At 48.5% G+C, this 15,041-nt stretch overlaps 2 protein-coding genes across 7 annotated transcripts in view; one reads left to right on the top strand and one right to left on the bottom strand.

The window, feature by feature from the left end:
• Window positions 1-8,567, top strand: part of KIF24 (kinesin family member 24) — an 82,501-nt gene extending 73,934 nt beyond the window's left edge. Inside the window, exons 10-13 of one of the 2 annotated variants that reach the window (XM_011980033.1) lie at window positions 929-1,038; window positions 2,644-4,887; window positions 5,455-5,548; window positions 6,101-8,567. In XM_011980033.1, coding sequence (XP_011835423.1) covers window positions 929-1,038; window positions 2,644-4,887; window positions 5,455-5,548; window positions 6,101-6,241 — 2,589 coding nt within the window. In that variant the 3' untranslated portion in view covers window positions 6,242-8,567. The remainder of the gene's footprint in view (window positions 1-928; window positions 1,039-2,643; window positions 4,888-5,454; window positions 5,549-6,100) is intronic. The other variant, XM_011980032.1, reaches the window with a different exon arrangement.
• UBAP1 (ubiquitin associated protein 1) overlaps window positions 8,045-15,041 on the bottom strand; it is a 78,450-nt gene continuing 71,453 nt past the window's right edge. For all 5 annotated transcript variants that reach the window (XM_011980037.1, XM_011980038.1, XM_011980036.1 and 2 more), the window contains 3 exons: window positions 10,576-10,758; window positions 9,782-9,883; window positions 8,045-9,177 (listed from right to left, as the gene is read on the bottom strand). In XM_011980037.1, coding sequence (XP_011835427.1) covers window positions 9,037-9,177; window positions 9,782-9,883; window positions 10,576-10,758 — 426 coding nt within the window. In that variant the 3' untranslated portion in view covers window positions 8,045-9,036. The remainder of the gene's footprint in view (window positions 9,178-9,781; window positions 9,884-10,575; window positions 10,759-15,041) is intronic.

The following is a 15,041-nucleotide window of genomic DNA, read 5'->3' as shown; positions in this document are numbered from 1 at the left end:
TGTACAGAAGAAAGTAAAACATAACTTGAAGTCCCAGACCTCAGTGATAACCACACACTGCTATGTTAATGAACTTCCTTCTAGTCATCTCTCCGCCTGTGTAGCCTCATATGGATCCACTTACGGAGTTATGGGATCATACACCTTTTTTCCTTGAAGATATAAGCTTTAGATATCTTTCTGTGTTCCTGAGTACAGGTATAATCATTTTTAATGGTTTTATTATATTCAGTGTATAATTATTCAGTTTGTTCCCTGTTTATGGATACCTAGATTTTTACTAAATATTACTATTATAAATAATGTAATGAATATCATACATACTTTTTTTGGTCAATTGAGCAATTATCTCCATAGGATAAAGTCCTAGAAGTGTGATTGCCAAACCAAGAGTATACATACTTTTTCCTGGTTTTGTTTTTTTGTTGCTGTTGTTGTTTTTTTTTTTTTTTGGAGCTAGGTTCTTGCTATGTTGCCCAGGCTAGTCTTGAACTCCTGGGCTCAAGCGATCCTTCTGCCTCAGCCTTCTGAGTAACTGGGACTACAGGTGAGTGCCACCGTGCCTGGCTTCTTTTTACATTTTCACATATTGCCAAACTGCCCTCTGGAAAGTTTGTCCAGTTCATGGTACATGCCAGCATAGAAGAGTACCCATTTCCCTGGACCCTCACCGGGGAAGAGCATCATTAGTCTCTTAATCTTATGACCTAAAAATACCAGGTTTTTAAATGGTTTGTTTGCATTTTTTGGATTGGTGATGTGATGAGTACCTTTTTCTGTGTTTATTTGCCATTTGTATTGTTTATTTTGTGAATTACCTTTTTGTGGGCAGAAGGGAACTGTGGCCCAGCATCCTGCACCTAGTAAGTAGTCAGTATGCACTTTGTTAATTGACTTCACTCATTGACCTGCCTTCTGTTTTGGACAGGTCCTGAAGGACTCTTTCATCGGCAATGCCAAAACCTGCATGATCGCCAACATCTCACCAAGCCACGTGGCCACTGAACACACTCTGAATACCTTGCGCTATGCTGACCGGTAAGTCAGCTCCCAGATGGCAGGCTGTGTGTAAGTGTGCATGTGCGTGCCTGTGCAGCAGGCGTGTGTGTGCAACACATGTGCACGTGTGTGTGTGCAAGTGCACGCACATGTCTCTCCCACTCACACACACACAGGGATCTGACTTTGAGTGCCACAGCCTTGTTTTTGGCAATTAGTCATTTGAAGACTGTGACCTGGTAGGCCCTATCACTTTGCAAGCATGACAAGAGGAAGATGACACATTCCCTTGTTCAGGAGTTGACTCTGTCAGTGGCTTTTAAATGGCTAGTGGGAAGTGAAATATTAATGGGTGGAAGGCTCAGTGATGTTTTCTTCCTGCTGGCCTCAGCCCAAATTGTAAGAGATAGAAGACATACGACTTGTCAAGGCAGAATCACTTAGAGCTATGTATGTCCAGAAGGGCCCAACCCAGACATGTTAGAGGATAAAGTAAGGCCCAGAGAAGGCTAGGATCTTTCCAAAGGCTCACTAGGAGTTGGTGTCAGAGCCAGCAACTCTGCCTGCCTGGCCAGGCCTCTTTATGGGTGATTGTGGTATCTGCTGGGATCCCTTCCATCTCTCACCCTGTGGTCACATGTGCCTCTCCCAGTAGGTAAGACGTTTTTGATTGCCATGACTGGGAAGAAGTGCTACTGGCATCTAGTGAGCAGAGGCCAAGGATGCTACTAAACGTCCTTCAAGAAATAATTATCTGGTACAAAATGTCAATAGTGTTAAGGTTGAGAAACCCTTGGAATAGACAAGTCATTTTTCCCTTAATGGAATGAGCACAAGCCTGCGTATTTCTGGAGGTTTTGCTTCCTGAGATACCAGCAGGTTTTTCCAGAGAAGCCTGAAAGGGGGTGGTTTGCAGAAAAAGAGGACTCTGCGGAATTGCAGGTAAGTGGTGGACACGGACTCCTGAGTTGGCCTCCCTCCAGGAAGCAGTGTGGGCCCTGCATGAACACAGTGCACTTCTGAGACTGGCATCTCTGGCCTGTCCCGTACATGGGGCTGTGGTGATTTCCAAAAGGCTTCTTCTGATTGTAGAATGTTGGGTGCATGCTTACATCCTCAGGGAAGACACTGTTCTTTCTCGTTTGTTTGTTTTTTAAAGACAGAGTCTTACCCTGTCACCCAGGCTGGAGTGCAATAGTGTGATCATGGCTCACTGCAGCCTCGAACTCCGGGGCTCAAGCAATACTCCTCGCCTCAGCCTCCCAAGTAGCTGGGACTACAGACACGCATCACCATGCCTGACTAATTTTTTTATTTTTAGTAGAGACGAGGTCTTGCTATGTTGCCCAGGTTGGTCTTGAACTCCTGGGCTCAAACGATCCTCCTGCCTCAACCCCCCAAAGTGCTAAGATTACAGATGTGAGCCACTACAGCCAGCCAACACTGCTCTTTTTCATTCAGGTACAGAGGGGTATCTCATGCTGAAACAGAATGTTCCCTTTTCCTCTTATTCTATCCCAGGTAAAGAAGTAACTCCCAATCCTTGTAATACTCTTCTTTGGTTTTTGTTTTCCCAGAAAGCTATAGAAAAGGAATTGCAGAACGTGTGAAAATACACATTTAACATAAAATGATTATTTACAGGGTCAAAGAACTAAAGAAAGGCATTAAGTGTTACACTTCAGTTACCAGTCAAAATCGGACATCTGGAAACTCCTCTCCAAAACGAATTCAGAGCTCCCCTGGGGTTTTGTCAGGGGACAAATGTTCTCCCAAAAAAGTCAAGCTGGGACTTCAGCAGTCACTCACAGTGGCAGCCCCTGGCTCCACAAGAGGGAAGGTCCATCCTCTGACCAGCCACTCACCCAACATTCCTTTTGCTTCTGCACCTAAGGTCTCTGGTAAAAGGGGTGACTCCAGAGGGAGTCCTTCACAAGAGTGGGTCATTCATGCTAGCCCTGTGAAAGGACCCGTGCGCTCTGGACATTTGGTCAAAAAAAAGGCAGAAGAGTCAGCACCATTTTGCTCTGAGAAAAATCGAATGGGCAACAAAACTGCCCTTGGGTGGGGAAGCAGGGCCTCAGGCCCAGAAGGCCTAGTGCGTGGTAAGGTGTCCACCAAGTGCAAGAAAGTGCAGACCGTGCAGCCAGTACAGAAGCAGCTTGTGTCGCGAGTTGAGCTCTCCTTTGGCAGTGCCCACCACAGAGCTGAGTACAGTCAAGACAACCAGAGGGGCACGCCTGCTAGGCCTGCCTCTGAAGCTTGGACAAATATCCCGACACAGCAGAAGGAGAGGGAGGAACATCTGCGTTTCTATCACCAGCAGTTCCAACAGCCACCTCTCCTCCAACAGAAGTTAAAATACCAACCACTGAAAAGGTCTTTATGCCAGTACAGGCCCCCAGGGGGTCAGCTCACGAATGAGACTCCCTCTCTGTTCCACTCTTACTCTGACAACCATGATGGAGCCCAAGTAGAGGACCTTGATGACAGTGATTTCAGTGAAGATTCTTTTTCACACGTCTCTAGTCAGAGGGCCACAAAGCAAAGGAACACTCTGGAAAATAGTGAAGATTCATTCTTCCTGCACCAGACATGGGGGCAGGGTCCTGAGAAGCAGGTGGCAGAAAGACGGCAGAGTCTGTTTTCTAGCCCCAGGACGGGTGACAAGAAAGATCTAACTAAAAGCTGGGTGGACTCCAGGGACCCCATAAACCACAGCAGAGCAGCACTCGATCACAGCTGCAGCCCAAGGAAGGGGCCCGTGGACTGGAGCAGAGACAACTCTACTTCCTCAGGGCCTTCTCCCAGAGACAGCCTGGCAGAGAAGCCTTACTGTTCGCAGGTAGATTTCATATATAGACAGGAAAGAGGTGGAGGCTCTTCCTTTGATCTCAGACAGGATGCCTCCCAAAGTGAGGTTTCTGGGCAGAATGAGGGCAACTTGCCATCCCCTGAGGAAGATGGTTTCACTTTCTCATTGTCCCACATTGCAGTTCCTGGATCCCCAGACCAAAGAGACACAGTTACCACACCTCTAAGAGAAGTAAGTGCAGACGGCCCAATCCAGGTGACCAACGCTGTAAAAAACAGTCATCCTGCCCCAGGAGAGGACCCTAGGGGGCAGTTAGGCACGCACGCTGAATATGCTTCTGGACTCATGGCTCCCCTCACCGTGTCCCTCCTGGAGAACCCAGAAAATGAAGGGTCTCCTCCCTTGGAGCAGCTGGTCCAGGATGGGGCTATGCACAGTCTAGTGGCAGAGAGCATAGGAGGCCCAGTTGTGGGCCACACAGTGCCATCTGGTGATCGAGAGGCAGCCTTGCCAGTGTCTTCAGCAACTGAGCACCTGTGGCTCTCATCATCTCCCCCTGATAATAAGCCTGGTGGTGATCTTCCAGCTCTGTCCCCATCACCTATCCATCAGCACCCAGCTGACAAGCTGCCTGGCAGGGAGGCAGACCTGGGAGAGGCGTGCCAGAGCAGAGATACTGTACTTTTCTCCCACGAACATGTGGGTAGTGAGCAGTATGATGCTGATGCAGAGGAGACGGGGCTGGATGGCTCCTGGGGTTTCCCAGGAAAGTCCTTCTCCACCATACATATGGGGGTACCCCATTCTGGACCTGCGCTCACCCCACGAACAGGAAGTAGTGATATGACTGACCAGCTCTGGGCCCAGGAGAGAAAACATCCTACAAGGCTTGGTTGGCAGGAGTTTGGTTTGTCCACAGACCCGATCAAGTTGCCCTGCAACGGTGAGAATGTCACATGGCTCAAACCCAGGCCTATCTCAAGGTGCTTAGCAAGGCCAAGTTCTCCCTTGGTTCCCAGCTGCTCTCCCAATTCTGCAGGGACACTCCATCAGCACACCCTGGAGCAAGCACAGTAAGTTGGACACTTTCCCTAAGACTTGAGCCCCTTTTGCACTCACCCTCCACTCCAGCTTACTGTTTTGTCATGGACAAAGAGAAGCTATGCAGGGGTATGCAGGTGAGCCAGTCTGCTTCTAGCTCCAACACTCTGCTTTGGTCCTGGGCCCCTCCACAGGAAGTAGAAATGAGAGCAGACCAAGCAATAGGCTCCATCTTGTGCCAAGTATGCCAGTTGCAGTCACAACCTTGAGAGCCTTTCTGCAGGGAAGCTGTGGGAAATGGGCAGCTCCTGTGGAAGAGCAGCAGCACCCGGCCCTGCCCCTCAGTACTGCTGAGGCGGCAGGGGACAGCTTGGGAAGCCCGTCTCCCTCCCTGTATCTCGTTGGTACTCCGTAATTCCTTACCTAATCCTGAGAAAGAGCAGGTGAGGGGGAGCTGGGTGTTAAGATGGCCTTGGTCAAAACCTTGACCATTTTCGGCAGAGGCAGCTCTCAGCTTAGAAATGAGATCAGCTCCAGAAAGCTACCCAGGAGAGGCTGGGAGGCCAGGAAGATCACGGTGTTCTCTCTGGTGTTCCCAGGCAGGTGGTCATCCGAGCACACCAGGAACAGCTGGATGAAATGGCTGAGCTTGGCTTCAAGGAGGAGACGCTGATGAGCCAGCTGGCTTCTAATGTAAGTAGCCCTGGCTGGACACTCACGGGCTGTTGGGAATTAGCCTGCAACTAATTTGATGGTCATCCTTGTTTGCTGTGGCTGTGTCTGGGGAAAGGGTCTCCTGGCACACACTAACCATGACTGAGGCCTCGCCCCTCCTCTTGCCACGCCTTTGAGACATCTTGAGTATAGGTACAGGTGGGGAGATGGTGCAACACTTGCCTTTCCCAGGCTAAAATGTTTCCAGCTTCTATCCTTAGCTGCTCTGCCTTCCAAGTGGTTTGTCGGGGCCCCTCCCTGTGACTAACAGTGACCAGTCTGCTGCCTACCACATGTAGGTATTTCTACCAAATACCCTTCTGCCCTACAAAATACTCCTCTGCTTGGAAAGTGTGTCGAATGCAGAGCAGCGGGCCCTACCCTGTGCCATAGCAACTATCCTACATGTTCTCCTGCCTGAAGTGTGGCCTGGGTTCGGAAACTTTCCTGCCAGAGGAGGGACTAAAAAAGCAGATCTGGCAGAGCGCCAGCAAGAGCAAAAGCTGTATTCGTCCCTTGTTTCCTTCTCAGGATTTTGAAGATTTTGTGACCCAGTTGGATGAAATCATGGTTCTGAAATCCAAGTGCATCCAGAGTCTGAGGAGCCAGCTGCAGCTCTATCTTACCTGCCACGGGCCCGCCGCAGCCCCTGAGGGAACAGTGGCGTCTTAGAGCCAGACCCTGTGCCGAGACAGCGGGGGCCCTGCAGGAGCCTGTGCTGGGCTCTCAGGGGCTGGAGGAGCCTCTGCCAGGTCCTCCCTGCACACACCAGAACCCTACACGCTGGTCCTGCCTGTGCTAGCCTCACCCCAGCCCCACATGGCCTCATAGGTCCCAGCTTCTCCCTCAGTTCCATGCACAGGAGCCCCTCCAAGGGTGGGCCAGGCTGAAGAACCTAATGCCTGTCCCTTGGGCCTAGAGAATGTGCTTAATTGACCCCCTTGCCTGTGGGAACATATTTGGGTCTAATAACCCTGAAGATGTTTCTAAGTTTGGGGATCAGAGGATGGGGTGGTCAGTGGTAGCCTAGAGGTCAGAGAAGACAACATGCTGAGCCCAGAGGCTTCACCAGCTGAATTCTGTGCCTGACTTAGAAGACTAAACACTGGCCCAAACTCAAACATTGGTGCTGGGGGACAGGGGTGGGGTGAGCTCTGCCCCATCAGCCCTTGGAGATTGATTTGGGGATTTAGAGGCGTTTTTAAAAATGTAGATTGGTCAAACCTTGACTTGATGTGTCACTAACAGCAGCAGATGTGGGACAGGCATTATACATACAGCTCCCTTCCCTTCCTGCAATCCAGTTTTGAGACAGAAGAGGGTGCCTGTGTCACACATCAATTTTTCTCCTGACTTTCGTGGGGGTGAAAGGCCTCTGTACAGTGCCCGATACTCTCATGCTTCCGTGGCACCTCCTGGCTCCTATCTGGGACACCTCACTCGCCAGCCCCGTCATGGAATAGTCCATCTCCTAGCCTGGTCCTCATCCAGTTCACCCTGCCCAGCCACCCTGCCTCTCAGGGGTCTGTGTTGGGAACCTTGGCACAGAGTGCTCTGTTCAACAGTCTGAGGCCTCTGAAACAGAATTCACACACAAGCATTCAGCCGAGTTCCGCCTGCTGTGTATCTTTTTAGCAGGAAGTAGCTCAGGACAGGGAAGACAAAGTAGCCTCCAGGTGCCAATTACTTTAAAGCCACTCTGGGTCAAATGGAGATTCATGAGTCACAATTTTGGCCCGAACACCCATTACTATGTGAGCTTTTATTTCCTTCAGATAAAGGATAACTTTTTACGGTTTTAAAAGGAGGGCTTAATTAAAAGGCCAAGAGAAGGGTTAAATGGCTCTCTTGAGACACTAGCAGCCTGGCCCAGCCACCTTGTCAGCCTCACAGTGCCTCACCTGAGCACCAGGGGGCATCCTTATTGGTGCTTCTGGCCCCAGGGCACTGCGGCCTCTCCTCACATGATCACTAAAAACCTAAAAGACCCAATCTAGCCAAAAGCTCAAGTGGGACAATGGCACAGTTTCAAGGTCAAGGACAAAAACTTTAGGAATGAACCCTGTTCTATCACATACAACAGCATCACTGAGAGCTGGTGAGACAGTTTTAAATCCAGTCCTGCTTGTGGCAAATGATGCATAAATGCCGGCTGCTCACAGTAAAAGGGCTTCTTCCTCTTTTACTGGGTGAGCCCCCTGAAGGTCCGGCCTATCCCAGCTCCACAGTCAGGAAGGCCTATAGTCCTTGGTCTGTGGATAGAGCTGGGTCAGGTTTAAAAAGACTCAGTCTAGGCTTGCCTTTGCAAACCAAAAAATGGGACAGGTCTAAAGTGGGAAGAAAGTTCCAAAACAGAAAATGGTTAGGTCCTACTCTATCCCCAGCAAATCTAAGCAAGAAACCCCTTTATATACCACATGGCCCCCCACTCCCACAAAACAGCCTTGGTAATAAAGAAGTTATCAAACCAAGACATACCTTTTAGATTTTTATTAGTAGTTCTCTCTGAAGAATCAAAATAGTTAGCAAATTATTTTAGATTCATCAAGACTGTATATCCTTTGTATTTAGATCTTTAATGATGTACAACATAATACAAAACAAACCAAAGAGACTGATTTCTATGACTAGGTGTTATTCATTGTGTCATCCTAAAGCAGTGGGCTGGAAGGGAAGCTGTTCAAGGAGAACAGAGGTGGAGTTAGTGCTGGCCGACTAAATCATGGCCTGTCTGCTCCCCCATTCAGTGTGCTGGGAAGGGGCCAATGATTTCTTAAACTAACAACTGTTGCCTAGAGCAGGGGCTCTAAAACCCTGGATAGCAGAGGACTGTGGTCCAAACCAAGCCAAAAGAAACAGGCTGGGGTAGGGAAGCGTGGTGACTGCCTGGCAGAAAAGGCAAACTCTGGGCCCCATAGGGAAAAGTGCATTCTTTGCACCTCAGAGACATTGCAGAACCAGTGTTAACACTATGAGACTTTGTTAGGAGGGGAAAAAATAAAACCCTGGAAGAATCTTTCACTTGAACTCAACTTGATTAGAGTTCAGTCCACCAGTCTCGGGGGAAGGGGAAGCACCTAGCTCCACAGCAGCACTGAGTCTGGCCCTCCCGCCCCATCTCCCCAGCCCCTCAGCAACTAGGCCAGGCTTTAGCTGAGGACATAAAGACCCCAGAAAGACTAGGGCAGTCTCTCTGGAGGGCTGAGGTGGGAAGGACACTTCTCAAAATGCAAATACGTTTAATATGGAAGGAGCCAGGACAGTTCTGGGGGCACTTGCCCGAATCTTCCCCACCTCCCCAGCTCAGGGCCTAGGCTCACAGAGACTGGCGAGCACAACCTCCACATCTCACCTTCTAACCCCCAAAAGAAAATCTGGAAGCTGCCCCTTCTCTTTCCCCACAGATGGGCTCTGCAGGGCCTCCCAGGGATGGTGGTTCTGCGGCAGGGCCTAGACGGGGCCTGGTCTCAGCTGGCTCCTGCCCGAGCCATGAGGTCTTCCAAAGCATTGTCCTGGTCATTGTTGTGTAATAGCAAGACTTCCTTAATGTCTTTCAGCTCAAAGCCCATCTCCTTAAATTTGCTCATTAACTGAAGAAACTCCATCATCTAAGGGAGAGAAGAGAACACAGATTAAAGAAAAGGGTGGGGTCACAGCACAGCCGAGTGAAGGAGTATGTGTGTGGGGGACTGGGGGAAAGCGGAATGGATTGAGTCTCCATAAGGTCCCCTAGCAAGCAGAGGTGGGCTGTGGTGGAAGCCAAGGCAGACGGGTTTGGTGACAGCCACCGACCTTCAGGAGTCAGCCCAGTCCCAGCTCACTCTTGCGACCTCTATCTGGGTCCCACCACCCACATCCATCTTCCCTCCAAGGAAGGAAACTGAACCCAGACATGGCTGCTCTTCAGAGAGCAGTCTAGGCAAAAAGTCCAGCAGTCTCCCTCCCTAGTCATCTAAAAGTTTGGCTTTTAGCTCAGGCCAATGTTCCCTTCCCTTCACTGGGATTCTAAAGTTTTCAACCCAATGCTTCAACCACCAACCCAAACACAGGCCTTGGCCTGTCTGAATACTTGGGAGATTCTGCCCTTTATGTGCTTCTACCTGTAGTCACTGGCAAAGCAAAAAGGTTGTGTGTGGGCCAAGGGAAAAAACCAGGACGGACTACTTGGTCCCTCCTTTCCAGAGGGTTCCCATGAAGCGTGAAGATTCCCACCTTTTCTTCTGAACACTGGTGCATTTCCAGAGCCTCTTCCACTAAGAGAGGGTCGAAGCCCTTCTCACACAGCTGTCCATGTGCAAAGAGATAGTCAAGAATCTAAGAAAAGAAACAAGGGATTTAGCACCTACTGCTACTCTTTGCTGTGCTTTCCAAGAGACCTCAACAAACTGGAGTGTGTGAAGTCTGATCCCCACCCCACCCAGGCCGTCAGGTACTGGATAGGATTTGATTTTGTGCCTTGACTGTGTCCAACACAACAGGACCCCAGTGACTCTTTACTGAACACAGACACAGCCTTCTAAACATGAGTAGGCATTTTCCAAAGGAATTGCTGCCACAGCTGACACACCTACCAGAATGTCAACTCCACAGCCTGGGCAGGCGGCTACTCTAAGGAACAGCACAAGTCAGAAAATGTCACCAAGGTCTAACACTCCAGTACCCTATTCAACATTTTGGGCATAGATGACAGGATGAAAACTCCTGGAAGAAGACATTTGACCATACCCCAAGCCTAGCTTTGCCCCTTTTGGAGGGGCAAAGAAAGCGGAGGTAGTTGGAGAACAGCTTCAATTCTCCCAAAGCTGTCTCTCGGCCTGGGTCCTGGAATAGCTTCCAAAAGAAGAACTGCTCCCAAGGCTGCTGGCTTTCCCCAATATACGCCCCATGTCCTCACAAACCCACAGGAAAGGAGGCTGGTGCTACAAGTCAGGGGCTCTAGGACGGGGGGGGACGCTACTCCAGCTCCACAGGTCTGAGCCTGCCCTCCTGGCTGACCAACCACTCACCTGCTCAATATTCTCTCCTTTCTTCTTCATGGCTCTGAGGACACACTCATACGAGTAGCCCATGTTGACCACCGTCTCCACACACTGCCGCTCACTGGGGGACAGCATCTGCAGTTCAGAATAGGCCTGGGGACAGCTGGGCATGTTGGGCACTTGTGACACTGAGAAATTAGCAGGGGTGACCTAGTAGTGGAAAAACAAGATCAAGGCAAGAAGACCTGGGCCCCCAAATAAGTCACTGAGGCAGCCTAGTCCAGGGGTTGGCATTTCTGACACTATTCAAGCCCCAAGACAAGTGGTCGAGTTGGAAGAAACTGCCAGGTTGCTGGCCTGACATCCTGAAAAGGAACGAAGAGGGGAGGGAGTGCCAGCTGAAAGGGAAAAAGCTGGGGGTCATCTGCAGCTGTGGCTGTCCTGCTCTGCCCTCGTCCCACCTTGGTGATCGAGAAAGCACTACACCACCACAGGCCCTTGCGTGCCCAAATCTCCAGGGCGTGAGTTGAAGAAAGAAGTTGTGGCTGCCCCCAGGACTGATGTCGAAGCTGGCTGCAATGATTTCTCTCCAGAATTGTCCCTTTCCCAGGCTGAAGTATCAGTTCTGAGGGGTCATTCTGCACTTCAAATACTCCCACTTTGGAGCTAATCTATCCCAAAGTCTCTACTCTTGGGCAGAGGCTGTGAGTGTGGTTCCCATGCATGGACAGTTCAGGAACCCAGGGTTTTGAGGGGACTCCACACCTTTGCCCTACATCATGTACTGTGCTTCACTTCCTGCCAAAGCTGCCATTCTACAGCGCCGGGACAGAAGGCATACTAGCCACACTGGGCTGGATCCCACAGACTGAATCTGAACTCTAGGGACCCGCCCACCAGCTACAGGCAGCCTGCTCCCTGCCTCTGGAACTTAGTAACCCCAATCTGATAGGCGTACAGAGTCCCGTGAATAACTCCCCTACCACTTCTGATCACAAATCAGGCCCAAGGCACGAAGACAGCACACTGCCAGGCCAAAGGACCCACCCACCATAGGAACGAGGTCATAAGCCCTTTTACAGCTTGGCACAGGTCTCAAGATGACCAGGGAAGATGTTTCAGACAAAATTTTTTTGTATTTCCTTGTTTTATTCTGGGGGAGGGGGTCATGGTTAGGTGGTAGGAAGCCCTCTGTCCTAGAAGCAAGTTCGAAATTATACAGATATAACCAGATGCTCTCCTCAAAGTCTGCTGGGGAAAGCCAGGACAGCTATAGGCCTCAGAGCCCATTCTGTTTGTGCTTAATCATCTCACCCACAGCACACTCAGCAGCCCAAGCACAGGGCTGTCATTAGGTTACAAGAGTCACAATAAGGCACAGGGATTGGATCACACCAATCTAGCCACTTGGCAGGTCTAAGATTGTGTCTCCCTCTTTAGAGACAGGCTTTAACCTGGGCTAGAGAATATCAACAGCCACAGAGTAATGCCAGCTCTCACATGACGTTCCCCAGCCAGGAAGGAGTCAGGACTATTCTTCAACTGCCTGCCCATCTCATAATGCCTCCTGAATGGCTGGTGGGATGCGGGCATACACCCAGAATACTGCACATTACAAATGTCAATAAAATCATATCTAGCTGGGCACAGTAGCTCACACCTGTAATCCCACCACTTTGGGAGGCCGAGGCAGGTGGATCACGAGGTCAGGAGTTCGAGACCAACCTGGCCAACATAGTGAAACCCCATCTCTACTAAAAATACAAAAATTAGGCTGGTGTGGTGGCGTGTGCCTGTAGTCCCAGCTACTCGGGAGGCTGAGGTGGGAAAATCGCTTGAACCTGGGAGGCGGAGGTTGCAGTGAGCCGAGACCATGCCATTGCACTCCAGCCTGGGTGACAGAGTGAGACTCCGTCTAAAGAAAAACAAAAATCACATCTATTTTAAACATACATGCAGTACTCACACCCTACTGGTTATTTCGTAATCTTTAGGTAAACATGGCATAAATCCAGAAAACTGTTCAGATTCTTTGATCCAGTTGCCTATTTATAGGAAACCAGTCTAAAGAAATAATAATGCAAACCAATATTTATATATAGGAATATATCCATCTCAACATCATTTGTAATAAATATTAGGGTCAACCTACCAAATATCCAGCACAGGGTGTTAGGTTAGCAAATAATGAACATATGACTGTTAATTATTTAAAGCATCTGAATTAAGTGAAAAAACAGCGGGTGAGGTGGCTCACACCTGTAATCCCAGCACTTTGGGGGGCCAAGGCGGGTGGATCACCTGAGGTCGGGAGTTCAAGACCAGCCTGACCAACATGGAGAAACCCATCTCTACTAAAAATACAAAATGAGCCGAGTATGGTGGTGCATTCCTGTAATCCCAGCTACTTGGGAGGCTGAGGTAGGAGGATTGCTTGAACCCAGAAGGTGGAGGTCTCGGCCAAGATTGTACCACTGCACTCCAGCCTGGGTGACAGAGCGAGACACCGTCTCTAAATAAATAAATAAATAAATAAGAAAAAAATAAGATATATTTACTAATTGTACATGCTCTACAATTATAGCTATACGTTTTTAAAAGATGCATGAGATATTAAATGACTGATTTTAAATGGATGATTTTAAAGAATCATCTATCCTAATAGAGGATACTTTCCTTAAACAGGGACAAACAAAATAAGATGTCCCCTTCATATAAATGTTTTATGAATCAAACAGGCAATAGGCTAATCCAGCAGACCCCAAACAGACAGACAAGGTTTGAAAGGATCCCTCATCAAAATTGTAAGTGTTTAGTTTCTCCAGTTAGTCACCAAATTTATTTACTCCAAAGTACCATTTTCAAATATATATAATGCTCTTAGGAGTAATATAGATATGACTTTTTAAACACTATTAACTGCATTCATGGTAGCCATTTGTCATTATTTTTTCAATAAAAGAATAGTAAAATTTAGTTCCTGGAGGGGCAAAGGTTGACTCTGGCATAAAAAGGGATTTTCATACTCAATGACTGAAGTGCTCCGTATTTGTAACCAAGTAGAACTAGACAAAAATGAGAATTATTATGAAATCTTTCCAAATTAAATATGAGGGAAAGTAAGTTTGTGAGAGGAGACAAATATTAGTGCTCAAGCTTCTGAAGAGTCTGAGCATGCTCTCAGGCCTCAGAAGGTGACAGTCCTTTCTATACCTATGCAGACCTCAAGCATAACCTAAAGACAGCTTCTACCAAGTCTTTCCATACACCTCCTTTTCCCACTGCTAATGTGTGCACAACTCAACAGGCACACTGCCACCTGCAGTCCCACAGAGCTTTGGGCACGCTGCTGGCAAAGTACTTACCACATTACATTAATGTGAGCTTGCAGAGATCAGTTACCATGTCATGCCCATTTCTAAATCCCCAGGGCCTGGCTCTTGACTTTACACTTACTGGTCTTCATCAACAGTTGTGGAATAAATTGAAGTCCATTAGAATTTTCAAAGGGAGAATTTCATTTAACACACTAAAATGATCAAATGTCTTTACCATCTCTTCTTCCCAAAAGCCCACTAAAATGATCACAAACAAACAAAGGCCAGGCACAATGGCTCATGCCTATAATCCCAGCACTTTGGGAGGCTGAGGAAGAAGGACTGCTTAAGCTGAGGATTTCGAGACCAGCCTGGACAACATAGTTGAGACCCATCTCTACAAAAAACAAAAAGCCAGGTGTGGTGGCACATGCCTGTAGTCCCAGCTACTCAAGAAGGCTGAGGCAGGAGAATCACTGGAGCCCAGGAGGTCAAAGCTGCAGTGAGCCGTGATTGCAGAGTAAGACCCTGTCTCAAAAAAATAAATAATTTTAAAATAAAGAATTAAAACTGTATTCATCTTTAAAGCAATAAAAGGAAAGGGGGTAGCAGTGGACAATATATTTCTTCTTCTTTTTAAATAAAAAAACAAAGACAAGGTCTCACTATTGCTGCCCAGGCTGGCCTTGAAGTCCTGGGCTCAAGCAATCCTCCCACCTCGGCCTCCCAAAATGCTGGGATTACAGGTGTGATCTATTTCAATGAAATTTAAGAATGTGGAAAGATAATGAAGGGATGGTCATTGCCAGCAATGAAGTTATAAAGTAAGCAGAAAAGGGGGAGTCAGTCTATCAACCCATTAGGACCCCTAAGAGGGGCTCAGACTCTGGAAGCACCAGGTAATACTGGGATAAGGCAAAGATACACACAGTCAGTGATCAGAGCAGTAAAGCCCTCGGTGAAACATTCCCCATTCATCCCCACCCTGTGCAGGAGGCAGAAGGTATAGTCTCCAGAAAATGGGAACCAGAGACCAAAAAGGACTAAGCACCAGGCACAGTGTGGGGCAGAGTCAAGTGAAACAACTTAAACAAGGATTAAGTAAAAGCAACACACCAGCGTTCCCCAACATTACTCCTCAGCCAGAATTCTCTGGAGAAACCCTCACTTCCAAGC

The sequence above is a fragment of the Mandrillus leucophaeus genome, unplaced genomic scaffold, assembly GCF_000951045.1.
Source record: "Mandrillus leucophaeus isolate KB7577 unplaced genomic scaffold, Mleu.le_1.0 Scaffold208, whole genome shotgun sequence".
In the NCBI taxonomy this organism is placed as follows: domain Eukaryota; kingdom Metazoa; phylum Chordata; class Mammalia; order Primates; family Cercopithecidae; genus Mandrillus; species Mandrillus leucophaeus.
Note: the sequence above shows the minus strand (reverse complement) of the source record. Positions and strands in the feature narration are given on the sequence as shown.